Genomic DNA, 26,833 nt, shown 5'->3' on the forward strand with positions numbered 1-26,833 from the left:
GATTGTGACCCTGGACAAGTCACTTAACACTCCATTGACCCAGGTACAAAAACAGATTGTGAGCCCACTAGGGTCTGAGAAAGTACCTACATATAATGTGTACAGCATTGCATAGATATAGTAGTGCTATAGAAATGATTAATACACTTCACCCTCCAAATCCACGATTTCAGCATTCGCGGATTCAGTTATTCGCAATTTATAAACAGCAACAACAAAAAAATTTAATTTTTTGGGCTATTTTAAGCCCTGTAAGCCCCCCCCTTAAGCCTTACCTGGTGGTCTAGCGGGTTTTCGGGGCAGGAGCGATCTTCCCAAGCTCCTGCCCTGTGGGAAGATTGCTCCTGCCCGGCAAACCCACTAGACCACCAGGTAAGGCTTAAGGGGGGATTACAGAGCTTAAAATAGCCGGGGGGAAGTGGGGGTTAGGGGCAGAACAGGCCCGAATATTATTCACGGATTTTTAATATTCGCAGGCCAGCTCTGCCCTTAACCCCCGTGGATAAGGAGGGAGAAGTGTAGAAGTAGTAAGCCTTTCCCTACTAGGACTCTGGTTTTTAAAAGGATGATCCCAGAGTAGGGACCTCGGCCCTCACCAGGTCAGGTTTTCAGGCTTTCCCCAATGAATGTGCGTGAGATCTATTTGCATACAATGGAAGCAATGCATGCAATAGTTCTCATGCAAATTCATTGGGGAAATCCTGAAAACTCCACTGGATTGCGGCCCTCCAGGACCGACGTTGGACAACCCTGGTTTAAGTATGTGTGTGTCTCTTAATGAGACGCGCTTACACCTAGCAGCGCTATGCAATTAGCAATAATAGTATCATCGGGTTCCTTTTCTGCATAGACCTAACTGTCTGTGAACGTGCAGAAGAAAGCTGAGCCGTCTCCAGAGGAAGGAGGAATATTTTTTTGCCAGCCAGAAGCAGGTGAGCTGTCAGTGATCAAGTCACTTGTACATCCCACAGCAACCCTTCCAACTCAGCCAGAGCACAAGTGATAGGACTGTCTCGCCTGGCCGGTAGCCACACCCACCCTCTTCTCATTGATCGACGCGCCTTCTTGCTGCGTAAAACCACGCCTCTTTCTCATAAACCCTCCCCCCCCTCAGCCCCGCCTTCGGCACGTGCAGAAAGCGCCAACGCGATTGGCTGGGAGGCGGAGCCGGAGGGGGGTGGGACTGTAGCACGAGGTGATGATGGAGTTCGTGCGGCCGGGAGATTTCTGCGCTCTTCTGTTTCCAACTTTCCGTATAAATAGGAGCGGCGGGACAATGGGGGGAGATGTTAGGAATCCCCTTGTGCATATGTCTGACTGTGTTCTCCTCCGGCCCGGGGAAACATGCCACAGACACTGAAGCTGGCCAGCAGGTCATCGCTGCTGTTGAGGTGTTTTCCAGAGGCGTGGGCTGAAGTGGGCAGCAAGAGCCCGGAGGCAGTGGTCAAAAGGCAGAAGTCCTTAGATGACATCCCCGGCCCTACAACGTTCAGTTTTCTTGCTGATCTGTTCTGCAGAAAGGGCTTGTCAAGACTGCACGAGCTACAGGTAAGAAAGCGTGAATTCTGCAGCCTTTGCGATTATAGCCTGTTGCTATAACAGTGTTTCATTTTAAGCATCACGCTTCAGAAGGTGTAGTAGAGTAGACAACGGTTGTGTTCTTATGACGGCAAAGTTTTATGCGTGAAATCTATCAATCACATTGTTATATTAATGAACCTACAATGGGTTGTGCTGCTGAAAACAAATACACTTAAAAAAAATAATAATAATATCCTTAGCGGAAGTAATTTTTTTGTGAAGACATCATTATAAAGTTCATTTTATGAAAGTTAGAAGAGCCTGTTAATGCATTACAATTTCTCGTATATGAATACTTATCACTCAAAATGTTTTGTTATAGTGTGCTGATAAGAGTTATCTTTTCACATTTTGTGGAACGTGATTTACTTAGGAAGAGAAGGCACGGATAGGTACCAGGATGCTTTTGGGTGCTTGAACAGGCACTCCTGCTATTGAGCAAACTCCTTTCTTGGGTGTCGAATTTAGCACCCCCAGGCATTTTGTGAAAAGCTGACATCTATGGCGAGAGGGATCGATTTTTGTTTTCTTATCAATGTATAGAAGAAGCATGAGATTAAGAAAGCGGACCACCCCTTTCATACATCATCCTAATAATTCAGCTGTAGAGCAGTGAAGAAATGCATACATACAATACCAGGGTTATAGAATCATTTCGTTGGCATCGCAAACGCTTTCATGGGTTCTTCGTAAGAGGGGAATTATTATCCGAATCGTCCCAGACTGGGACGATTTTTTTACTGGCTTCTTTCGTTGTTCATATCCTTTCCCGGAAACGCGTGTCCAAAGGAAACGCTTGAGCTTGGGCTACAGCAAACTGAAGCTGCTGCGTTCAGCACCCGAGCGACTGGACAACGACAGGGAAGAGGCCGCTTCGAATAAGGGAGGGAGACCTCCTCCCATTTGGAAGGAGAGGTTTCTGCTAACTTTTATGCACCCCTCTTTTTAAAAGGATCTTTCTCTAGATTGCTCTGACTTACTTTTTGATTGCAGAATAGGGGAAACAGTGCCATAGAATTTAATGGTTGTCACAGAACAGCCTCATGTCCTATTGCACTGTATTAAAAATTAAAAAAACAACAACATACATTCATCATCTGCTTGTTGTTAACTAAGCTTCTGCAGGTGGCTTTGCGACCAAGAATTAATCACCTGGAGCCTTAAAACATAACATACTGTTCTGCGTCCTGTTTAAAGTTCGATCGGACCATTTTACACCCTGAGGCAGCAGATATGTGAAACGCTGGCCACCGTCGGTGTACCGATCAACTGATAAGATAAGTGGATATTTCCTCTATCTTTTTGCACAAAACAGCCCTGCTTTAAGTTTACAATTTGTGGGAGCAAGATTGGAGGTTTTTTTGCCAGTGAGGTGTTCGCCCAACCACCTTGGACCACCATTGTGGTGGTGGAAGGGTTCCAGTCTGAGGCTTTTTCCTCCATTCATCTGAAACTCCCTTTATTGAAACGGTAACAGTACTGTTCACTTTTTTTGCGACATTTATTATACTGTTTTGGTGAAAGTGTATATTCCAACAGAGACATTCAGGAAGAACATCTCTTTCAACTGAAAGGAAGTTCTGCAATGAGGGGGCATAGGATGAAGGTGAAAAGAGACAGATTCAGGAACTTTGGAGTGGAAAGGAGCAGTGGCAAGCTCAAGCCCAATGCCACGCTTTGTGGCCCTGGGCAAGTCACCTAACCCTTCATTACCCTTGGTACCATAGTTAGATTATGAGCTCACCAGGACAGAAAGGGAAAATGCTTAGAATACCTGATTGTAATCTAGTTTGATCTAAGTGTTACATAAATGTTGTAAATAAATAAAATATTAAATAATCTGAAGAAATACTTCATAGAACAGCCTCCTGGTGGAGACAAAAATTATATCTGAATTCAAGAAAGCCTGGGATGAATACATAAGAATAGCCTTACCGGGTCCATCAAGCCCAGTAGCCCGTTCTCACAGTGGCCAATCCAGGTCACTAGTACCTGGCCAAAATCCAAGGAGTATCAATATTCCATGCTATCAATACAGGGCAAGCAGTGGCTTCCCCCATGTCTTTCTCAATAACAGATTATGGACTTTTCCTCCAGGAACTTGTCCAAACCTTTCTTAAAACCAGCTACGCTATCTGCTCTTACCACATCCTCTGGCAATGTGGTTTTCTTTTAACTCCTTAGGAATCTCTGTTAATCTGATGAAAAAGTTTTGATTAATATAGAGTACTATAAATATATATATCTGATCATGTCACGTCACTATTTTTGGAGCTGCATTGACTCCCTGTGGAACTGAGTAGAATTTACCCTCTCCCCTCCCCTTTTTACAAAACTGTGCAAGAGGTTTTTAGCGCTGGTCGGCACACTAACCTCTGATGCTCATAGGAACTCTATGATCGTTGGAGCAGCACAAAGCATTCAGTGTGCCAGCCGGCGCTAAATATCTCTTGCGTGGTTTTATAAAACGGGGAGTAAGTTAGGCTGTCTCTCTTTTAAAACCCTGTATGGAGAAGTTTCTGAGAGTTTTCCAAGATTTGCTCTGAGTGAAAAAATATTTCCTCCTATTGGTTTTAAAAGTATTTCCCTGTAACTTCATTGAGTGTTAGTGAAAGGGATAGTAGATGGCAAGATATGCCATAAGGTCTTTATCTGCCAACAGTTTCTATGTGCATCGTTTATTTTTTTCCTTTTTGAAAAAAAAAATTAGTACCTGTTCAATTGCAGAATTAAAAGCTGGATGTCCTTATTCAGTACTGGAACAGGTTTTCTGTCCTAATATAGATTATAAGCCTGTCATTAATTCTCCCCCATTTTGCCTCTTTCAGCTTTTGGTCCCTCAGGTTTCTTGGTCTATGAGCCTTAGCTCCTATTTCCCATAGACACAAAAATAACAGAAAAAGCCTAGAAATCTGTATTCAGCAGAGTAGCCAGAATTAAAGTTTATTTGGAAAATTGAATCAGATATTCAGTGGGCCTTAATTATCTGGTTAAACTACTCACTGAGCATAGTTCAAGTTATCCAGATAATGTTAGAACAGCTTTCCTTCGTGACTAGATTTCACCTGGAAAGCTTTGATACTCATCACTGTCTGCCTAAACTCTAGCCAAGTCCCCAGAATGTTCCAAGTTCCACATCCTCTAAACCAGGTAAAATACAGTATATGAAAGCGAGGTGGAGTGGTTGAGTGGGGGGAGGGGGTTTCCAAGCAAAAAGATTTGTCCGGGTAAGTGCCAAAGTTACTTGGACAAGTCTTCTATAGCAACATCTTAATAAATGGGTTCTGTGTATGTGGGAGGGGGAAGCTAAGGGGACTGAAATGTCCTAAATATAGCATGTTAGACTGCTGAGCTATCCAAGCCTGTGGGTGATATTGTATTCTCCAGGAAACAAGTTCTTCTTTCCCCAATTTGGAAGGCTCAGCTGGGAGCCATGCCTTCCTGGCTGCCCAAACACCCCTGCTGGGATTATCTGTCTTGGAGAAATAGCCTCCTGGTTAGAGTGGCAGGCTGAGAAAGCAGGAAGATCAGCATTCGAATTAGAGAATGACACAGGGGACAAATTTTTTTTCCCCGTCCCCACGGGAACACATTTTTCTATCCCATCACCGCGAGTTCTTTTCCTGTCCCTGCCTTATCCCTGCAAGCTCCATCCTCATCTGCACAAGCCTCAAACACTTTAAAATCATAAGTGTTCGAGGCATGTGCGGTTAAGGCAGAGCTTACAGGACAGGAAATTGAGTTCCTGCGGGGACAGGGACAAATTTGTCCCCGTGTCATTCTCTAATTTGAATCTTCTCCCTGCTTCTTTGGATCTTGGGCAAGCCATTTCACATTCTGCTGCTTCAGGTACAGCATACAGATTATATGTCTATCTGTGTACCTGATTGTAGCTCAGATCTGGAAAAGGCAAGTTATTCAATTTAAATCCTCAAATCTGGAGCAATTGGTGGTATGCAGGGTCCTCTAGTCCAGGGCTGATATGCCTGCGTGGATGGAACAAGGAAACTTTGCCATACACTAAGAGATCAATTCTATAAACTGACATTTTGGTCTACATTTTCCAATGCTGTGCACTAATGGCACAGTCTAGGCGCTCCAATGCCATGGTCTAGTGCCTCCGTCTAGGGGCTCCAGTACTGTATGCTGGTACCACAGTCAGGCGCTCCAACGTCATATGCTGCCACCTCAATCTAAGTGCTCCAATGCTGTACTCTTAGTGCCAGTTCTATGACGGCATCTTGACACCTAGATTCCATTCTATAATACTAGCATAAGGTCATCCGTAGTGCACCCATGTGTAGAAGCACCCTCCTACACTATGTCAGTGCAGGTATACGGCCGACGTGCATAATTTATAGTATTCTGTAAATTACTTGCATAACTGTGAGACACACCCATGGTCCGCCCAAGAGTGCATCTCCCTTGCAGTTAGGCACTAGGGCATTTTAGTGTTGCCTTATAAAACAGTGCTTCGTGCACATGCTGTAGAAATCGAAATACCAAATCACGGCGCCGTTGATATGCCTGCGTGGTGCCAACCTCTAGAAGCCACTGTATAGAATTGTCCCCTTTAAAGTCTTTAAACCACTAGGAAAATGGCTTTGAGTTAAGAAGCATTGTCCTTTTGCATTGTCAGACAGAAGTATTTCCATTTCTTCAAGCTTTATAATTAACCGTTCCCCTTAAATCTATCCATGACACCCTGTTTTCTTCTTTGTGACTCTGTGCAGCGCTGCGTGCGTCTGGTAGCGTTACAGAAATAATTAATAGTAATAGTAGTAGCTCAATGAGAATTTTGGCTGAATTGTTTTTATAGAAAAGTGACTTTGCTGGAAAAGTTGCCAGCTGAATCTAACTAAATGTCTGTGTAAATCATTTTCCCCTACCTTAGCTGGAAGGAAAAGCCAAATTTGGCCCTGTGTGGAAGGCGAGGTTTGGGCCCATCCTGACTGTCCATGTCGCGGATCCTGCCCTAATTGAACAGGTCTTGAGACAAGAAGGGAAGCACCCCATCAGATCGGACCTCTCCTCCTGGAAGGACTACAGGCAGTGCCGAGGTCATGCATATGGACTCCTGACAGCGTGAGTACCTCACATGCACTCACTCCTCACATTCTAGGCTACCTCCAGCTTTTTTCTTCTCCTCATGTTCATCCACCGAACATATTTCTTTCACCAGCGAGCACATTTCAGTGCTCCTGAGTTGGCTTCAGAAAGATCCAGTACAGAGGCTATCCTTGAACAATAGGCAGACTCAAAAATGGTTTTCTGATCTGCCTTTTCCCTCCAGATGTGGTAGAGTAGTCTCATTTCACCATATTGCCTCTTGACCTGTGACTTACGTAAGGAGGTAATTTAGCCTTTCAAGTGGACCATTCCTCCTCTGCCTTTGCAAGAAGTTCCTCAGTTTTGATGCTCAGACTAATTCCATTGCCATTTGGTTGTGTGGAGATACAGGTACGGTGTTCTCTTTTGTGGTGAAAAAATTCCTGTGTGGATTCAAGTATTTTTCTATGGCTGCGTGAGTAGATACTCGTAGAGCAAGGCTTCTGAAACATATCCGGGGACCCAACAGAGAGACAAGTTTTCAGGATACCCATCATGATAGGCATGAGATAAATTTGAATAGAGGAGTCTTTGATGCATTCAATGTGTCTCCTGAATATTTATAGTGAATATCCTGAAAACCGGATTGGCTTTAGAGTCCATAGAACAGGTTTGTAAAGTCCTGGTAGAAAGGCAGTCGCTTCCTCTTTGTTTGAAAGCCCACAGGTCTTTGGATGTCTGGCAGCGCCATTCCAACAAGGATATATAAACAGGTCTGCATTTAGGTGTAGGCAACATAAACAAGTAGCTGGGATGCAGACATACTGGACTTAGTGCTTACAAACAGGGAAAGTGTTTCTGATGTCGCAGTGGGTGATCATCTGACATCCAGTGATCACTGCATGGTACGGGTTAATATTAAGACAGATATAGAGGGCTCATTCATAAGTAAAGGTTCTAGATTTGAAAAAAACTAACTTTGAAGAGATGGGGGATTACGTTGAGCCACTCCCTGAATGTTGTCTGGATGGGAACGACTGGAAGGAGTAGAAATGCAGTGGGCAAAACTGAAAGAAGTTATTGTAAGGGCAACAGTGATAGGAAGAAGTGCAAAAATGGCATTGTGAGACTGAAAAGTGAAGGGGAGAAATACAAGTAGAAGCTGATAAAGAAAAGGCTGAATTGCTTAACAAATATTTCTGTTCTATGTTCATGGCTGAAGCACTGAGAGCAGGACCGCAGAATACTAGAGAGCATCGTTTTTTGGTTAACGCTGAGAACAACATGTGCCACATCAATCGCCTGTAATGCACTAGTTGCCATTGTTCATTATTTGTTGGAGTAGTGGTTGGTACTTAAGGTGTAAGAAGAATGAATGTTTTGTACTAAATAACACCATCTACCCTACCTGCTTATTTGGAACTTTGGTTATCTAGATGTGCAGTTCTAGAAACCGCTTTCACTATTATGAGCTGTCTACCTCTATTGCATGTTGAGGGAAGAGGAAGTGGTGGTTGCAAACCTACCAGGTGCAATACCATATTAATATAGCATATTACCTTGGAGATGAAGGAACAGTGCATTACTTCTGCCCAACCAGGCTCAAACTGGAAGGAGGGAGTGAAAGGGAAAAGGATTCTGGGCCAAGGGGATGAAGATGGAAAGAAAAACCCACAGCAGGAAAGAAAGGGAAGGACAGGCAGGTGAGCCAGATGCTAGAAGCAGGGGGGGGGGGGGAAGAAAGAGGGAAAAAAGCTAGATGGGGTTGAAAAGAAGAGGTATGGAAGAGGAAGATAGGGGAAATCTGGACACAGGAAGGTAACAGAAAGAGGGGAAATTATGTGCATGGGGCATAGGGACAGAGACATAAAGGGGACATGCCATGGGGATGGTATATGGACACGGGGGGGGGGGCAATGGCAGATACATAGGGGAGATATTAGAAATGGGGAAAATAGGAGCACAGAAGCGAGATGGTTTGTGGGGATGGGACAGGGACCGAGCTCGCAGGCTCCAGTGGCTTGCACAAATTACATTGTAACGTGCCATGAAAATAAGAGGGAGGAAGGTAGATAGATAGGCCACACGAGAGGAGCTGAAGGGTGGTAGAAAGGAACAGCTGGTAAAGGAGGGAGGGAAGGGTGGTGGTGGAAAGGAGTAGGACACACATTGAAGGAGGGTGGAGAGGAACAGACCCTGAAGGGAAATGTGGAAGACAGAGTGGGAAGAAGACAGATGCCAGACTATGGGGGAGCGGAGGGAAGAAGATGGGTGCTAGACCAATTGGGGGGGGGGGGTGAAGGGAGAGGCACAGTAACAGAAAATGGAAGACGCAGAGAGAAGACACACAGTGGATGGAAGGAACTGAATGAGAAGATGTGGAAAGCAGAAACCAGACAACAAAAAAGAAAAAGAAATTCTATTTATTTATTTATTTTTTGCTTTAGGATAAAGTAGTATATTAGTTGTGTTGATAAAAATTTATAAACAAAGCCCTGCCAGCTGAACATCTCTTTCTCTAGTTCAGCAGCAGGAACTTTGATTTATAAGAAAGGAATAAGCTAAATATTACAGTACTAAGGCTTATATGGATGCAGCGGGGACGGTGATGGGGCGGTGAATGGGATGGCAGTGGCGGTGACGGGGCGGTGAAAGGGATGACGGTGGCAGGGCGGTGAAGGGAACGTCGGTGATGGGGCGGTGCAGAGGATGGTGGGCCGGGGACGGGGTGGTGACGGGGACAGATTTTTTCCCCGTGTCATTCTCTAGTTGAAATCCTAATTGGAGCCAATCAACTGCAATAATTGGTCGTTAGAACCCAATCACTACTAGTTATTGACTTGTTACTCAATTAAATTACACGTGGAAATTTGGGTGCTAAATATAGAATGCGGGGGTAAATGTAAGCTCAGTTTTTGCTCTCATTAAAAAGGTTTAAAACCACTATAAAAACTTGGCTTTTTCAGCAGGCCTTCAGCGACCAATGTTTCGTATTTCTCAGTATCTTGCAGTATTGTCGACCGTCCTATATAACTCCTTGTTTTATGCTCCCTTACCTTTATTAGTATTATAGATTGAGTGTGTTTGTTCTATGAATGGATGACTCTAAATCAGCAGTCCACAAAAATGACTATCATTTAGGTGCCGTTTAAAGAATCACAGCTAAGAGCGCCTACCAGAAAACTTAGGCATTTGCAATGTAGGCCAGGGTTTTACTCGCCTACATTGCAGACGCCTAAGTCCCACTCCACTCCTAACCATGCCCACTTAGGCATGAGGTGCCGTGAGGCGTCCTGTTGTTGATGCAATTTCAGTGCCTATACTGTAGACGTTTTCCGGCACCTACTTTTTTTTTAACTTGTTTTTAATCGGTTTTAAATGACATGGTCAAATACTGCACTGATTAGAGCCAATTAAAACAATTAAGTTAGGAATTGGTAGGCCACCTACCATCGCCTAACATACGGTGCTGTTTATAGAATATGGCTCCAGGTGCCTTCTTACCTTTGGCACTTTGTTATAGAATTACTTTCTAAGTGCAGCATCTCTAGTCCCAGCGTTAAAGACCTGACCTGGAAATTGAACCCGTGTCCTCCACAGAGCAACATGTAGTGACTACGTTAGTAGTGCTAAGTCACCCAATCTGTGATTATATATTAGCAAAAGAAACCAAAAAACCCAGATAATCTGAAATTAAACAAATTCTCAGTATAATTTCTTATGTATGTGTAGAAAAAGACCTCAGCAAAGTTCTAAGGTTTTTTAAAAACCAAAAAAAGACAGATTTGTTACTGCTCTTAACAGCAAGGTAGCAGACTAGGCCCGAACGTGGTTTCTGAGCTGATCTGGCAGTTGAAATACTTGTGCCATTCTGAACACATCTTCCTGTCCCATACTTCTGCATCACGCCACTCTCTCGTAATTGCATGAGAACGGGGAAGCACCAGGCATGGATCTGGGTACACGATGACGCTGGCACTATGAGTCACACTTTTCCTCATCTAACTCGGTGTCAGTGAAAAATTTGGTTGTCTGCCCTGTTGCCTGGAAGAAGAAAGCAGGATGTGAGTAATTTAGGGTTACACTTTTGATTTGGTTTAAAAACATAATGCAAAGTATACAGCTTCATAGAAATCTACAAAAAGCAATAGTATGGAAACCAGTAGCAAAATACAAGGAACATCACCAAACATTTCAAAAATAAATCTCCCCAATATACACTAAGATCAAATTGGTTTACTCTGATTTTTTATTATTATTATTTATTTATTATATACCACTTATATCCTAAGTGGTTTACATTCAGGTACTTTATCATATTTCCTTATCTGTTCCAGTGGGCTCAAACTCTATCTAGTGCACCTGGGGCAGTGGGAGGATTAAGTGACTTGCCCAGGGTCACAAGGAGCAGTGCGGGATTTAAACCCCCAACCTCAGGGTGCCGAGGCTGTAGCTCTAACCCCTGCACCACACACTCAAAATTAGGATAACCAGATTTTGCATCTGGAAAAAGAGGCTGTATGGCCCTCGCCCTATTCCATCCCCGTTCCGCCCCAGCACCGACCCGTTCTGCCTCCCAACCCCAGCGCCACGCAACCTTGTCTCTTTGGGCCGAGTCTGGAGGGCATGTGCGCACGGGCAGACGCGACACGATTGTCGCACACGTGCATGCGATGTCACCCTCCAGACTCGGCCCCGATCTCAAAAGCTTTTCAAAATCTGGACAAAGTGCCAGGTTATGAAAAGCTGTCCGGACGCCCAGACATTCCTCTACATGTACTTATTGCTACATGTACTTATTGCATGTACTTCTGCATGTACTTTTTGTACAAATGCATGTATTTTTTTCTTGTTCCCTTCACTTAAATTGTAGACGTATAACCAGCATGTTAACTTTTATAATTGATTTGTTCATTTTTTTTTGTTGTCAACTGCAACTGTGAACCGCCTAGAACTCCCTGGGTATGGCGGTATACAAAATAAATTTATTATTATTATTATTTATTATTATTAAAAAGAGGATATGTCCGGGAAATTCTGGACTTCTGTGAATCCTACTCAAAATGAAACAGAAACCAATGAACTGTAAGTGAAAAGACAAAATATATGAGGGGCCCCAGAGTCAAATATCAACTCCCAAACAAAGGAGGTTAAATTCTTATACCTCCCTCCCCTTTGCTAATATCGTAGGAGATAGGTGTGTCATTTATTTTTCTCTCTACCTGATGTATGTTTCTTTTTAAAATGTTCATTTTACTATGTATGGAAATTTTTGAGCCGCCTTAGATAAAGGCGGATTTAAAATGTTTTAAATAAAATAATAAATAAATTCTGGAGCCCTGCCCTGTCAGTTAATTCCTCTCCGCATAAGTTTAAACTCAAATACCAAGGACCTCAAAAAAAGGGAACGTAACCCCTGCAAAGACACAACAACACACACACTCATCAGACCCCTCAGAGATAGTTAAGAACCAAACTTCTGGCTTTATGAGGAAAGGATTGCACATAAGGAAGGATGTAATTAATTTAAAGATTAGGAAGAGATAACTGCATAGGTTAATACGCACACAATGTCCATTCTGCCTCCTGCAACTTTTCAGTGATGTGATTTTGGATTGATGGCCTCTACCACGCCCAGGATGCCCTGGTTTAGTGAATGATGCAAGAGTACCATTCTTGGCTGCACCTTTTAGTTTTCTTTTATGATGACAAGCATTTCGTCCTTTCATGCCCTCTGGGGATGCTACTCTGAGGTTCTTAACACCCCCATGTGGAAGCGTGTGGTGCAGTGGTTAGATCTGCAGCCTCGGCAGCCTGAGGTTGTGGGTTTGAATCCAGCACTGCTCCCTGTGACCCTGGGCAAGTCACTTAATCCCCTTTGCCTCAGGTACATTAGATAGAGTGGGAGCCCACCAGGACAGTTAGGGAAAAATGCTTGAGTGTCTGAATAATTTGTAATTCACATAGATTTGTAGGTTATGCAGAATATAAATTATTTTTTTTTTTAAAGTAATATTGACAGTCAGCAGCCCAGCACTCCCAGTTTACTCAATGATTCTGCCTGTCATAACCTGTTCCTCAGGGTCCAGTAATTCAGCTCACGACCTCATCTCTGCAAGTCATCTTGTGGCCCTATTTTGACTTCTTGCGCTAGAAGATTGTCCAGAACTGCCAAGGTGCCTAGTTCTAGGAGAAAGACTTTTTTGGCCAGTCTTGGTTTTGAACTTATATTCATAATTCACTGTGATATTCATACGCCTTGAATCTACTCAAGAATATTATAATGCTTCTGTATTGTTCCATGGTGAAACCTCACCTTGAGTATTGTATTCAGTTCTCAAAAAAGATGTGGAGGGGCATTATTGATAGTGCATCTAAGTCCGATTTTGGACATATCCTGCACGACGTCCAAAAGTAAGGGTGGAGAAACATCCATTTTTGAAACTGCTAGATGTCCAATTATTTTTTTTAAATGATCTATTTGGATGTCTTGGCCCCTAAGGACATCTAACGTTTTGGGCCATTTTCAAATACATAAATTTCCAAATCAAGCCCATTTGGACATGGGAGGGGACATCATCTTCATGGACTGGCTACACAGACATCCCACCAGGGCAGTGAGGCACCTTAGGGAACTCAGAAAAGCATTTTATTTAAAAAAAGAAATCCAATTTAAATCCAAAAATTCTAATTTTTGTTTTATTTATCCACCCTGGGTCTGATCCAGTATGGCTATTCTTATGTTTTCACAGGGCCATACTTCTATTTTTGATTTCTCATAACTGCTTTTTTACATTTTCCCCTTCCCCCCCCCCCTATTTTTTATTTTTACAAAACCGCAAAAGTGGTTTTTAGCGCCGGCTGGCACGCTGAATGCTATGCGCTGCTCCTGACTCTCATAGGAACTCTATGAGCATTGGTACATGCATAGAGCATTCAGTGCGCTGGCCGTGGTTAAAAAACACTTTTGCAGTTTTGTAAAAGGGAGGGTCTATCTTGAGGCCTGCTTTACTAAGTCCTGATGTCACTTTGTACTTTTTCAATAAAACCATCCAGGTCTCCAGAGGATTCTAACTCTGGCTGTGTCTCTTTTTTCCAGTGAGGGAGAGGAGTGGCAGAGGCTGCGCAGTATTCTCGGGAAGCACATGCTAAAACCCAAGGAAGTGGAGGCATATGGCGGAGCCCTGAACGATGTGGTCACTGACCTGATCAAGCGCCTGGAGTACCAGCAACACCAGAGTCAGAGCCCGTTGATCAAAGACATTGCCAGTGAATTCTACAAGTTTGGCTTAGAAGGTGATTCTTAAAACCCTACACTTTTCCCTCCCCAATCACCTCCCACTTTTGATCTGACTAGTTTTTGTTTTGGGGTTTCTTTTCCCCCCCCACCAATTATTTATTCATTTTCAAATTTACAATAAGTGTAACAATATATTCAAACAAATTAACAATAATTATATCACTTAATAATCATCAATGGTACAAGTGATATGTTCTTAACTCCCACCCTTCCCACCCTTTCTTATCATATTATCAATACCTTATACAATTTGTAACATAAATTTACCCTTCCCTCCCCCCTCACAATCGAACTTGTAAATTTAAGGTGGGGGGGGGGGAAAAGTAAATAAATAAATAAAATGCCATCTAATCGGTACAATACTTTTTTTTTTTTTTTACCTAAGATATTCACTGTTGTTGCTGCCAAAAGAAAATAGAATGTGAAGCTCAGATTGTGTTCTGCACCTTAATACTTTCAATTAATGTTTTTGGTCCTGTCTAATGATATCAGCTGTAGAATTTTGAACTTTGGATTCTATTCTCCCTGTTATGTTATTCTGTAATAATAATAATTATAATCTAATATAATAAAATGGTAAGCCGCGCATGCGCACTAAAAAAAACGTGTTCCCTGAGCTGTCGCGAAAAAAACAATTGCGCATGCGCGGCCCCGGCGGCGGCTTTCAAATAAAAAAAAAATTTCCATAGCTGCGGCGGCCTTTCTCACCCCCGGCTCCTCTCTCGAACTGGATGGTCCCCGCGTCTGCCTACCCTTCCCCCCAACACAGCGCATTTCCCCCCCCCCCAACGAATCAATAAATCGAGCCGGGCCGCCCTCCGCAACAGACCAGAGGAGTTCTTTGCCGCTCACCCCCCTTCCCTTGCCGCTGACCCGAATACCTACCCGGCGATTCAATAAGCCTGTGCAGCAGTCTTCACACGCTGCTTCAGGCCCTTCTACTGCCCTGATTTGCTCTGCCGCGTCTCTGATGATGTCATCAGAGACGCGGCAGAGCAAATAAGCGCAGTAGAAGGACCCGAAGCAGCGTGTGAAGACTGCTGCACAGGCTTCTTGAATCGCCGACTTACAAGGGAAGGGAAGGGAAGGGAAGGGAAGGGGGGGGGGCCGCAAGGACTCTATCCGAGTAATTAAAAAACTCTGCACAGGGGGAGCAGGAAGAGATGATGATGGACAGGGGGGGGGAAAGGAAGGGAGGCCTATTGTTGGACAGGGGGAGCAGGAAGAGGTGCAGATGGACAGGGGGGGGGAAATTAAGGGAGACCTGCTGATGGACAGGGGGGGAAATGAAGGGAGGCCTACTGCTGGACAGGGGGAGCAGGAAGAGGTGCTGATGGACAGGGGGGAGGTAAAACAAAGGGAGAAGGGCTGCTGCTGGATAAGGGGAGCAATGAAGAGGTGGTGGTGGACAGGGGGGAAAAATGAAGGGAGGCCTAATGCTGGACAGGGGGAGCAGGAAGAGGTGCTGATGGACAGGGGGAAAAAATTAAGGGAGGCCTACTGCTGGACAGGGGGAGCAGGAAGAGATGCTGATGGACAGGGGGAAAAATTAAAGGGAGGCCTACTGCTGGACAGGGGGAGCAGGAAGAGATGCTGATGGACAGGGGGGGAAATGAAGGGAGGCCTACTGCTGGACAGAGGGAGCAGGAAGAGGTGATGATGGACAGGGGGAAAAAGGAAGGGATGCCTATTGTTGGACAGGGGGAGAAGGAAGAGGTAGTGATGGACAGGGGGGAGGTAAAACAAAGGGAGAAGGGCTGCTGCTGGATAAGGGGAGCAGTGAAGGGGTGGTCGTGGACACAGGGGAGGTAAAAAGAAGGGAGAATGGACAGGAAAAAGTGGCTAAGGAGACAGAGAGAGAAAGAAATAAAGACAGAAACACACACATATATTCTAGCCCGAGGGAGGAAAATGCTGCACAGGGATGTAGGGAGGGGGGAAATGCTGATGCACAAGGAAATGGAGGGGGAGGGAATGTTGATATGGCTACTGTACAGGAAAGTGGACAAGGGGAGATAAATGCTGCATAGGGGGCAGAAAGAGAGACAAATAGAAAGAAAGACAAATAATAGGAGGGAGGGAGACAGAAATAAAAGAAGAAAGACACAAGGGCAGGGAGTGAGACAGAAAGAAAGACAGACATACATATATTCTAGCACCCGTTAATGTAACGGGCTTAAAGACTAGTAATAATAATAAAGCTTTATTTATATCCCATCCTACCTTTTCAGTTCAAGACGGTATACAGTAGCGGAAAGGTCCAAAGTGGATAATGAACCTTTTCGGTTCTAGGCAGTGTACAATAGTGGAAACAGAAGTTACTTTTGAATTGAATTGTACTTCCTCGCCTAACTTTCCCTCTTTTTGACCTTGTACGTACTTATTGAATTTTAATATGTTTAGTAATAATTTTGTTAGTCATGTTTGTTTCTCTCGATTTTGTAATTTTTAACTGTACATCGCTTAGAATTTGGAATAGGCGATTAATCAAAACTTATAATAAACTTGGAAACTTGGATAGTTACAAAGTGGGATTGTGGGGACAATTATCAATACAAGTAAGGGGGAAGGGGAAGAGGGAAAGAGAGGGGGAGGTGGGAGTAGAGGGGGGAAAGGGGAAAGAAGCGGGAGGAGAGGGGCGGAGGGGCTTTTAGAATGAGTTAGGGGCTTGGAGGATCAGACAAACTTGTAGAATAAATAGGTTTTCAGTGCTCCTCTGAGCCAGGGATTTCAATCAGAAAATGAATCTTTCTTTAAAATGGGAGATCACAAACAACGGAGCCCTTTTATCAGCAGCTCTAAAAGGTAGCCTGTGATATCCCCAATCATGTGCTGAGGCCACTTTTAGCGCTGCTGGTAAAAGGCAAATTTCACTGTTTTGCCACTAATGGCCACATGCTAATTTCCCCATTTTGTTTTTAGTTTCGTCATGTTATGTTTTTACCACGCTTTGTTAACCATGTTTTGCCATCTTTGTCAGGATTTGCCATGCTATCTTTTATCATACTGTGTCTGAGAATGTGGCACAGTGGTTGGAGTTTCTTCCTCAGCACCCTGAGGTTGTGGGTTCAAACCCACGCTGCTCCTTGTGACCCTTGGGCAAGTCACTTAATCCCCCTATTGCCCCAGGTACATTAGATAGACTGTGAGTCCAGCAGGACAGACGGGAAAATGCTTGTGTAACTGAATAAATTAATTCTGAGCTCCCTTGGGATTTACAGTGTTTCTCAACTCGGTCCTGAAGTACCCCCTTGCCAGTCAGGTTTTCAAGATATCCACAATGAATATGCATGAAAGAAATTTGCATATAATGGAAGCAGTGTATGCAAATCAAGTTTTTGCAGATTCAATGTGGATATCCTGAAAACCTGACTGGCAAGGGGGTATAGAAAATTAAATAAATTAGCGCATAAGCTGTTATTGACACCAATTGTGCAGGCTAATTCTGTGCTATTTAGTTAGGGTGCAGCAATGTCCACATACTAGCTGATTAGCATAAGCACACCCACTCTCCACCCCCAAACAAGCCCTCAGCACTAAAAAATAAATTTTCCTTTTTAGTGATGGCTAACATGCACCAATCCTGAAATTACCATTGGATGCCTGAGAGCACCCCACGGTACTGCTTTTATAACTTGCAGTAAGCAAGTTAGTGCTTACCATTGCGCCTCTTAGTGACAGGACCCCAATGTTTTTAGGCTGAAGGTTCAATTTTGATAAACTGCCTGTATCAAAAATAGACAATAAATGGTTTACATCATTTTTAAATTAAGAATTTAAAAAATGGAGGAAGGGGGAATGAGGACAAAGCAAAACACCACCGGGACTAGAAATGCGAGGAGCGGATATTGGGTCTTCGGGCCCCCACTTAAAATTGTGTCTCTATTACTTCCAGCTGATATCCACTCTGTAGGTTGGTTAAAGTCTTTGTAAAACATATTCATTATACTGCATAGTGAGAATGGAATATGAAGTTTAGGATGTGTTCTGTAAGGGTGGACATCTGACAGTAACTGCCTTCATCTTCTGTCATTCTCTGTTTGCATCCAAGAGCTCATTCACCCCTTCCTCTCTCTCTCTTCCACCCCGCTATGAGAGAGCTCTGCCAGCTTCTGAACCTCTCCTTGTCTTCCACAGGTATTTCTTCAGTTCTCTTTGAAACACGGATTGGCTGTCTGGAACCAAATGTGCCAGAGGAGACAGAGCGATTCATTCAATCTATCAACACCATGTTTGTAATGACGCTGTTTACCATGGCAATGCCCAAATTTCTGCATTGCATCTTCAAGAAGCCTTGGCAGAAGTTCTGCGACTCCTGGGATTATATGTTTGCTTTTGGTAAGGAAGAGAGGTGGGATAGAGTGTCATCCCTCTTTGGCTTAGGACTTCCTGCTACCCCCCATTTGTTCCTTGGTCCCTGATTCTTTTCAGGACTATGTGAATCAGTGGTATAGTCAAACTCCATATTTTGGATGAGCCAACCAGCAAAATGTGTGGGCATGATGCGTTTGTACTCTGCCTCTTGCTTCCCCTCCTTCTATCAGCTCAGTTTAAAATTTGCATACCTTAGCTGGCAGGGATTTCTATGCCTTGTTAACTGAAGACATCTTTCAAAGAACCCCCCCCCCCTTAAAAAAATAAACAATCCTCCCCTCAGATAATCTTTGCTGTTAGCAGCATTATTTCTGAGCTGCTGCTGCTGGCACCCCACACATACTCAGTTTTCACACCTGAACTGAGCATGTGCAAAACTGAGAATGCCAAGGGTGCCAGCATCAGTGGCTCAGGACCACTCATAGGTGTGAGCCACCTATATACTTGTACCTTCCTGTTGGAGAAGGGAAGCACCCCTGTCCTACCCTTTCCATTTTGGAACATTCCAAATACACCTTGTCAAGCATGCATGATATAATAGTGTAGAGCTGTTAAAAGACAATGACCTTCTGAGCCATTCAGTCTGTGCATTGCCACCTTCTAACTGTGTCATTACAGACCCTCCTTTCTTTCCTCGTGCCATTACCCTCTGTGTCTGTCCCAAATGCATTTGAATTTTGCCATAGCTGTGGTTTCTATCCCAGACGAAAGCCGGTGTTAATTAAATTGGGAGAAGATGTAGAGTACAATCAATGAGCAGTGAAGAGTGAAGGCTCCCAGCCCTGATTGCAATTGAGCAGAAGCAGGAGGAGACTGCTAGACACGTGTAAAATGAAAAGATCCTTAGAGCCATAACCTACCCTCTTCCAGTTCCCCTTATTGCTAAAGATAGCCAGGCGTAGTCCTCCTGCCTGCTGCACACTCCCTTTCCATGTTTGAAAGAGTCCTTTGATTTTCAGCGAAGGGACACATCGACAAGAGAATGGCTGAGGTTGCAGAGAAAGTGGCACGGGGAGAGAAAGTGGAAGGGAAGTATCTCACCTACTACCTGGCTCAGGAGAAGCTGCCCATGAAGTCCGTGTATGGAAATGTGACCGAGCTTTTGCTAGCAGGTGTAGACACGGTGAGTCCAGCACATACACGCCAGTGCCAGACCCTGGTTTAGTTTCAAGGTAGAGAATGGCACGGTGACAAAATTCATCACCGTTCCCGTCCCCGCGGATAACCGTGGGAAACCATCTTCTTTCATTCTTTAAGGCCACAACCACTGACCCACAAACTTTGCTTTGAAGAATGCTGGTATAGAAGGACTGAGGTTGAAATAGACACTAGAAAATGACATGGGATTATTTCCCGCGGTTATCCGCAGGGACGGGAACGGTGATGAATTTTGTCACCGTGTCATTCTCTATTTCAAGGCATACTTGATCCCTCTACAAAGTCCCTGCTGTTCTGTGACAGACAGGAGAACCCTCAGTTCCTCTGTGAAGTCTCTGCTTGACACTACTTGTGTTACAGGAACACTTTCATTCATAGAAAAGAATTCATTCATAGAAAAGAATTGCCCTACTGGGTCAGACCAAGATATGTAGTCCAGTATCCTGTTTCCAACCATCAGTCCAGGTCACAAAACCTGGAAAGTCCTAAAAAGTTGCATAATTATATGCTTCTTAACCTCAGGGATAAGTACAGGTTTCCTTTAACTGCTAATTGTACTCTAAACTGTTCTTTTGGACAAAACAGCAACTTAAATGCTAAACTATACTCTGAAACAGATTTTATGAAACTCTTAACAGAGGCTTTAAATGGTAAACTATACTCTAAATAGCTTTAGTTAAATAAGCAGATCACTCAAAGCTCTGGCTAATCATATAACATTCACTATTTCTTTATTGTTGTCAGTGTACACAGCACTGTTGAACTCCCTCTGTCCCAGTTCATGGCAGTATCTCTATGAGGTCAGGGAGATCACCTAATTTGCTAACATTTGCAAAGTGACTGGTGGAAGATGGGGTGTGTACTATAGTGGGAGTATCTAGGAGGCAGCCAGACATCCTGCCATGATGAATTCTCTCCAGCTTCACTAGCCACAGTCTCTAAATGGCGCTGTTTCTTTCTTATCATCCGGTTAGATCTCGAGCGCACTCTCCTGGAGCCTCTACGAGCTCTCACGTCACCCACATATTCAGACAGCACTGTACCATGAGATCTCTGAAGTAGCTCAGGGTGAACCCATTCCCTCTGCTTCACATGTTGCCAGGATGCCTATGATGAAAGCTGTCATGAAGGAGGTGCTCAGGTGATGTTTCCCTTCTCTCCACACAGATTTTTCCTTCTCCTCTGATTCTCATCAGGGAGCCGTCATACACAGCCTTTCTCCTTTCTTCCCTCCATCCAGCTCCCCTCTCTACTACCTGACTGGTCCCAGAGTGCGAGTGTGTGGCACAGTGGTTAGAGCTATAGCCTTAGCACCCTGAGGTTGTGGATTCAAATCCCATGCTGCTCCTTGTGACCTTGGGCAAGTCACTTAATCCCCCAATGTCCCATCTACATTAGATAGAGTGTGAGCCTACCAGGACAGATAGGGAAAAATGCTTGAGTACCTGAATGTGCCAGCGTTATAAGTGGTATATAAATACTATAAATAATGTCTCATGAAGATCTTACTACACTTCCTTGTGCTTGCTAATGCCCATTTCCCCTCTACAGGTTATATCCAGTGATTCCTGGCAATGCTCGGGTTATTTCTGACCGGGATATTCTGGTAGGGGAATACACAATTCCGAAAAAGGTGAGAGAGCACATGCAATCCCTTTGAAATGAACAAAACAGGGCACCTGTAGACTGTGGCATCTGACATGGATGGTTCTATTGTGCCTCCTTAGACGCTGATCTCCCTGTGCCACTACGCCACTTCCCGGGATGAAAGGTTCTTCCCAAACCCAAACAAGTTTCAGCCAGAGCGTTGGCTACAGAAGGACGAGTCCCAGCACCCCTATGCCTCCATTCCATTTGGGTTCGGGAAGAGGAGCTGCATTGGCAGGAGGATTGCAGAGCTGGAGGTGTACCTAGCTCTCGCCAGGGTGAGTGAATGCTGAATTGTGCCTGGGTCAGTGGTTGGCAGGTAGCAGCTGTTGATGTCATTATTATATTATTACTTAAAAAAAAACCCCAAGTAGGAAACAGCTATGGATTTTTTTCATTACGTTTTCAACATATAATAGATACAGCTCCAGTCATGGTACGTGGGCTTATTGTGCCACTGGGGCTTGCATGCACCTGAGATGCTGAAAGCTATGTCATCGGTAGTTTCATTACCAGCAGCACCTCCCAAGGCGGACAGGTTTCAGCGGAGATGTCAGACTAACAATGTACCACTCATCTGGACAGCAGCAGATGAGCAGTGTTAGAGGCGGAGGATCGTGTTTGATGTGACAATGGCGCCAACATTGAATTTATACTTTGCAAAAGACAGGCCCAGCAATCTAACATAACATAACATCGTACTTCTTGACTGCGTAACCATAAGTTCTACGTGGTTTACAAAAGATTATAAACTAAAAACAATTCAATGATGGCAGGGAAAATTATTTGACCAAGTGTTTTGAGAAAAGATGAGTTTTCAATTGGGCTCTGAAATGCTTATAAGAACAAGCTCCAAGCAATAACTCTCTCGTGGGAAGCCGATTGGAATGCAAGAGTGTGGTCAAGAAATTTCTTGCTTTTGCAGCCCTGTACTGGTCAACAGGGCATGAGATCTTCTACTATATTTATACGATGCTAAGGAAAATTTATTAGCCATGTAAAACTGAGCGGTACCATACATAACCTTATAACAGAAACAACCCAACTTGAACAGGACACAAGCCTCCATTGGAAGCCAATGCAACTCACGATAAAATGGAGTTACACGGTCATACTTTTTAAGACTGTAGATCATTCTGACCGCTGTATTCTGAATCAATGTATGTCTGACCATATCTTTCTTGGGAATTGTTAAGTAAACAATGTTACAATAGTCCAAAAGACTCAGTAATAAAGATTGTACCAGAAGTTTAAAAGCAGAAAACTCAAAATACGATCTAATGGTATGCAATTTCCATAATGTGTAATAACCCTTATGTATCACAGCATCTATCTGTTTTTTCATGGTCAGATGCTGATTCAGAACGACTCCCAATATTTTAATTGTTGGTTGAATTGTATATAGTGTTAAGTTTATACTTATCGATAGCTCGTGAATGATCTTATGCAGTGACACAACAAAAAACTTCGTCTTATCTGTATTCTGCAAAGAAAACTTGATGATGAAAGATCATCAAGTCACTAGGACTCAAACACGAGTCGATGGCACCTAACAATAGATACAGAGTATCAAGAAAATGCAAATAATTGAAGAATCAATGCAACATGAATAATATAAATATACAGTCCACACCATGAGGAAATGTCAAAGTTACCAAATGTGAGAAAACTAAGAAAAAAAAAAAAAATTTAAGAAAGAGCTGAAGCAAAATATTTATACAGAACCTTTATAAGTCTGTTGATCCTTAAAGTCTCTTGGGTGACAAATAGTGCCTTTCAGTGCTATAGACATGATAAATAATAGTAGTAGTAATTTGCCCCTGTGGATCTTTAATTAATGTAATTTCCAAGCCAAACCTTTCTTAAGTAGTATAGCCCCCCCCCAATTGTCATCCATTGAAGCTAGATATGGGCACCTCCCCCTACCCATTGTTGGCGCAATTTAGAGTATTAGAACGCAACGGATGAATTTCCTAAAGGAATGCAACATCCGCTCCTTTTCACCTCCAATAAGTGAGAATTTTTGTCCTTGAATGTAGAGAGGATCCCATCTACATTCAAGGAAATTATTTCAATTTTAGCCATATTCTATTGGAATAAATTGCCACCATAGATTTTGCAAGTTACTCCAAAAGATGTAAGGGGCCCCAACCACACCCTGTCCCCAACCATACCCCGTCCCCTTCCAAACATCCAGAGTAATTCAATAACCTGTTGTACCACATACAAAAAGAAGATACCATAAAGCAACCCCATGCCAAAGAAAAGCCCCAGCCAGTCTTATCACAATCCAGTCACCGCCAATCACATACACCCCAACATATGCATACTTAATCCACATATACCATGACCTCAAAAACATCCCATTTATACTTATCTTCAGAAAATCCCTCCTCACAAGTTCTGCACAAGCTCCCCCACCCCAAACCAGTATTGCCTTCTATACGGCCCATTACCAACAACATATCCAAATAAGAAAACTCAGTCATAGGTGTAAATAACTGATATCATCACGATCCATTCTCTCCCACATGGAAGATGTCTGAATTGAAAAGACATACTTGCTCCACAAAAGAGCCATAGTGAACTTAAAAGATGTAGGCAAGAACTTAATTCCCACTAGGACAGAGGTGTCAAAACTCAATCACATAAAGGGCCAAAATCTAAAACACAGGCTAAGTCGCGGGCCAAATTATTTTTAAGGTACTTAGTCTTAATAGAAATATTGATCCTTCCTCACCCTCAGACACCTGTGGCGCGGTCAGGCACTTGTGTGGCGTGCCCTGCTCCAGCATCTTTTTCACTGGGATTGGGTCCTTCTGCCTGCAAATGGGTACTGAGGCAGCATGGTGAGGAGCTTGGGGCACCACTGGGACTGGGGCTGCATGGTCAGGTGCATAGATGTGGCACAGTCACTGTGGACCACATAAAATAGCTAGACGGGCCGGATTCGGCCCCGGGGCCTTGTGTTTGACATGTGTGCACTAGGGCATGAAGACAATTGCCAGCTCCATAAGTAATTGTAACCCAGTGGCTATTCAGCACTGGTAAAAGATGAAAATTGTGCGCCAGGAAGCATATGTCAGTTATCCACTCTAATCATCCCAGGGCAATTATAAACCAGTCCAAAGGGCAGCACAGCGCCACTGCTGAGAGATGCCAACAGCATTGTCAAGAAAATAGCCTCTACCCATAGAATCGACTGTAATAGTATTTTGCAGCATTTGTGGTAATTCAAAATAATGTCTGGTCTCCAAGGCCACCAGGGAGAAGCATCCATTTAGATAGAAGTTAATAATATAACATGAATCAACTGAACCAAGTATTCACCTTGGAAATATCTGAGTATAGGATGAGGCTGCTCCACATCAGCTCCCAAGGACCTGAGAAAGTCTTTCAACTCTTGGTACATGATTTAATCAAACCATTTTGGAAAATCTTGACCCGAGCCAGAAGTTGAATAGAGAATCAAATTCTTTGGTTCATTACCTGAATGCAATAAGGAGCTTATTGCACGATGTGGGGCTGATGCTTGCGCTGTGAAGTCCTCAAAAAGCAAATGTTTCTGACCACTGATCTCGAGCTGTTAGTTTGCAGCACTGCACCTTTGTCCACATAATGTAGGCATTTCACTATGCCACCTCAGGGCCACATAGGGATTCATCCAAACCAAAAGGCTTCTGGTAAAGCAGAAATGGCTAGCCCATAAGAACAAGTTTTATCAAAGGTGGCAGTTCACTTGGCCATTGTGAAAAATTGGCTGGCTCTCTAGAGCACTAAAATCCCAGAGACGTAAACATTTTTAATTTTCCAAGCCAAAGATGTAGGATTGCGGAAGGGGGATGTAAGTTGTCTCTGCTATTGAAGGAAGGCAGCTGATTGTGCTACAAGCCAAATGGCAGATTAGGCAGAAATAGGCATGTGTTATTAATCTTTGTCAGAAAAATAACAGGGACGCAGCCATTTGTTCTTCAACTTAATTTGCATAAAACCAATTTTGTTTCTCTAGTTAATCCATCTCTTGTGGCAGCACGGCTGTTTTCCCACGGTGGTTCGGAATCATTCTGGTTTCTTTAATCAGCTGTTCATGGTTCTCTGTTTCAGATTTTGACTCATTTTGAGGTCAGGCCAGAGCATGAGGACAACATAGTGCGACCCATGACAAGGACACTGCTAGTGCCTGAGAAGGAAATCAACCTCCAGTTTATACATCGCTAACCTCCACCGACTACCATGATGGCAGAACTTGACTCTGTTCCACTTTTAGGTGGGAGTATAACTACTAGATGATCTGGTCTCTGCAGGGAGATTTTAGGACGGCACTGGCTCTTTGACACCCTCCTCCTGATGTTTTCTGAGGCCAGTAGGTCAGTTTAAAGTAGAAGAGATAGGGCCAACAAATTCCATGATGTATTTCCATGTAAGTTCAAGGGTGGCCTCATGAACTGGGTTACGGAGGCCTAGCACTTGGGTTTGATTAAGAATGGAATATCAGAGCCTGCAGACACTCTCTTGTGGTAGGACTGGAAGTCTCAGGGATTGTAAGGCATGCCAGCTTTCTTTAAAAATATGCAGAGTTTCTACCATGTAGGAATGATCTCACAGACATTAATCACAAAGAGAGTGGCTTTTTAGAGGTGCCTAGAGCAGGGGCAAAACTGACACCCCCATTCAGCTCTATCCCAACAGACTGAGACAGTTCAGGACCATTTTTTAAAATATTATCTAAATTAAATTATAAGGTCAGACCTTTCATGTGGAAATTGAAATTAGAAATTACACCAGGACTTCTCCCAGGTGAAGTTTGGAGCATTCTGGACCAAGCTTGGAGCAATCTATTTGGGGTGAGATGGTCACTGTACCATACTACTGTATATCTTGATTAGATGATGCCAGATCACCCTGAGAGATCTGGCATCATCTAATCAGGATATACAGTGGCAATCTCACCCCAAACAGATTGCTCCAAGCTTGGTCTTACCCTTTGTCATGCACAGAGATCTACTTCTACTTTTCATAAGGAGATCAGACCTACAACTCCATGCATGCCAAGGAGCAAGTCCAGGACTGGATCAGCCTCTGAGATGACCTGGGTGAGGCAAACCTGCCAAGTTCCCTTGTTACAAGAAAGAGACTAAAGACCAGTCCTGGATTTCTGGCAACCCTATCCTGTTGCATTATGGCACCTGCAGCACTGTTTTCAATGAGTATAATTGGGGACTACAAATTCCACACTGCTTTGGGATTTAAGTTCTAAACAAGAACAGGCCAAAAAAAATCTCCTTCCTGGAACTGGGCAGCTCTGGTAGGGTGGCAATCCTTTTCTGGACTTCCACAACAAGTATAGACACTGCCAGTTCAGCGCAGAAGTGATGCACACAATCTTACTTCTTGCACATAGTGGAGAGACATTGTGCTGATTGTGACATCACTTCCTGATGCCGCCATACTAGCTAATGGGAGTGCTTCTTTTCCTTTCAACAGTTTGTCATGTAAGTAAACTCGGGATCATTTGTATAAATATTATTTAAATTATGTTCTGTATTTTTACTATTTATTGGTTGTATTGTTATATATGTTTTGATGATATAACTGTATATAAATTATTTGGTAACCAAGATTATGTCCACATATTGTGACTATGTTTTTGTTTTATAAATTGGAACTTATGTTTATAGAATGTGTAGTTTAATATTGAATGTTATTTATTTTTGCTATACTGTA

General features: G+C 43.4%; 1 protein-coding gene across 1 annotated transcript; it reads left to right on the forward strand.

The window, feature by feature from the left end:
• Positions 1–1,219: 1,219 nt before the first annotated feature.
• Positions 1,220–25,850, forward strand: LOC117357711 (25-hydroxyvitamin D-1 alpha hydroxylase, mitochondrial). Its single transcript, XM_033938680.1, has 9 exons — positions 1,220–1,548; positions 6,476–6,666; positions 13,730–13,926; positions 18,068–18,268; positions 19,264–19,427; positions 20,437–20,603; positions 21,014–21,095; positions 21,190–21,387; positions 25,214–25,850. Exons 1-9 carry the CDS (start codon positions 1,345–1,347, stop codon positions 25,325–25,327), a joined length of 1,518 nt encoding a protein of 505 aa, XP_033794571.1. The 5' UTR covers positions 1,220–1,344; the 3' UTR covers positions 25,328–25,850.
• Positions 25,851–26,833: the final 983 nt, after the last annotated feature.

This window comes from Geotrypetes seraphini, chromosome 3 (genome assembly GCF_902459505.1).
Source record: "Geotrypetes seraphini chromosome 3, aGeoSer1.1, whole genome shotgun sequence".
NCBI classification, from domain to species: Eukaryota; Metazoa; Chordata; class Amphibia; order Gymnophiona; family Dermophiidae; genus Geotrypetes; species Geotrypetes seraphini.

What these genes read in the sequence shown, in the direction of transcription:
- LOC117357711 (XM_033938680.1), top strand. Translation starts at nt 1,345, where the DNA reads ATGCCACAGACACTGAAGCTGGCCAGCAGGTCATCGCTGCTGTTGAGG. An exon ending in GTCATGAAGGAGGTGCTCAG is followed by an intron (nt 20,604 to 21,013) that starts GTGATGTTTCCC and finishes TCCCCTCTACAG; the next exon opens with GTTATATCCAGTGATTCCTG. An exon ending in TGTACCTAGCTCTCGCCAGG is followed by an intron (nt 21,388 to 25,213) that starts GTGAGTGAATGC and finishes TCTCTGTTTCAG; the next exon opens with ATTTTGACTCATTTTGAGGT.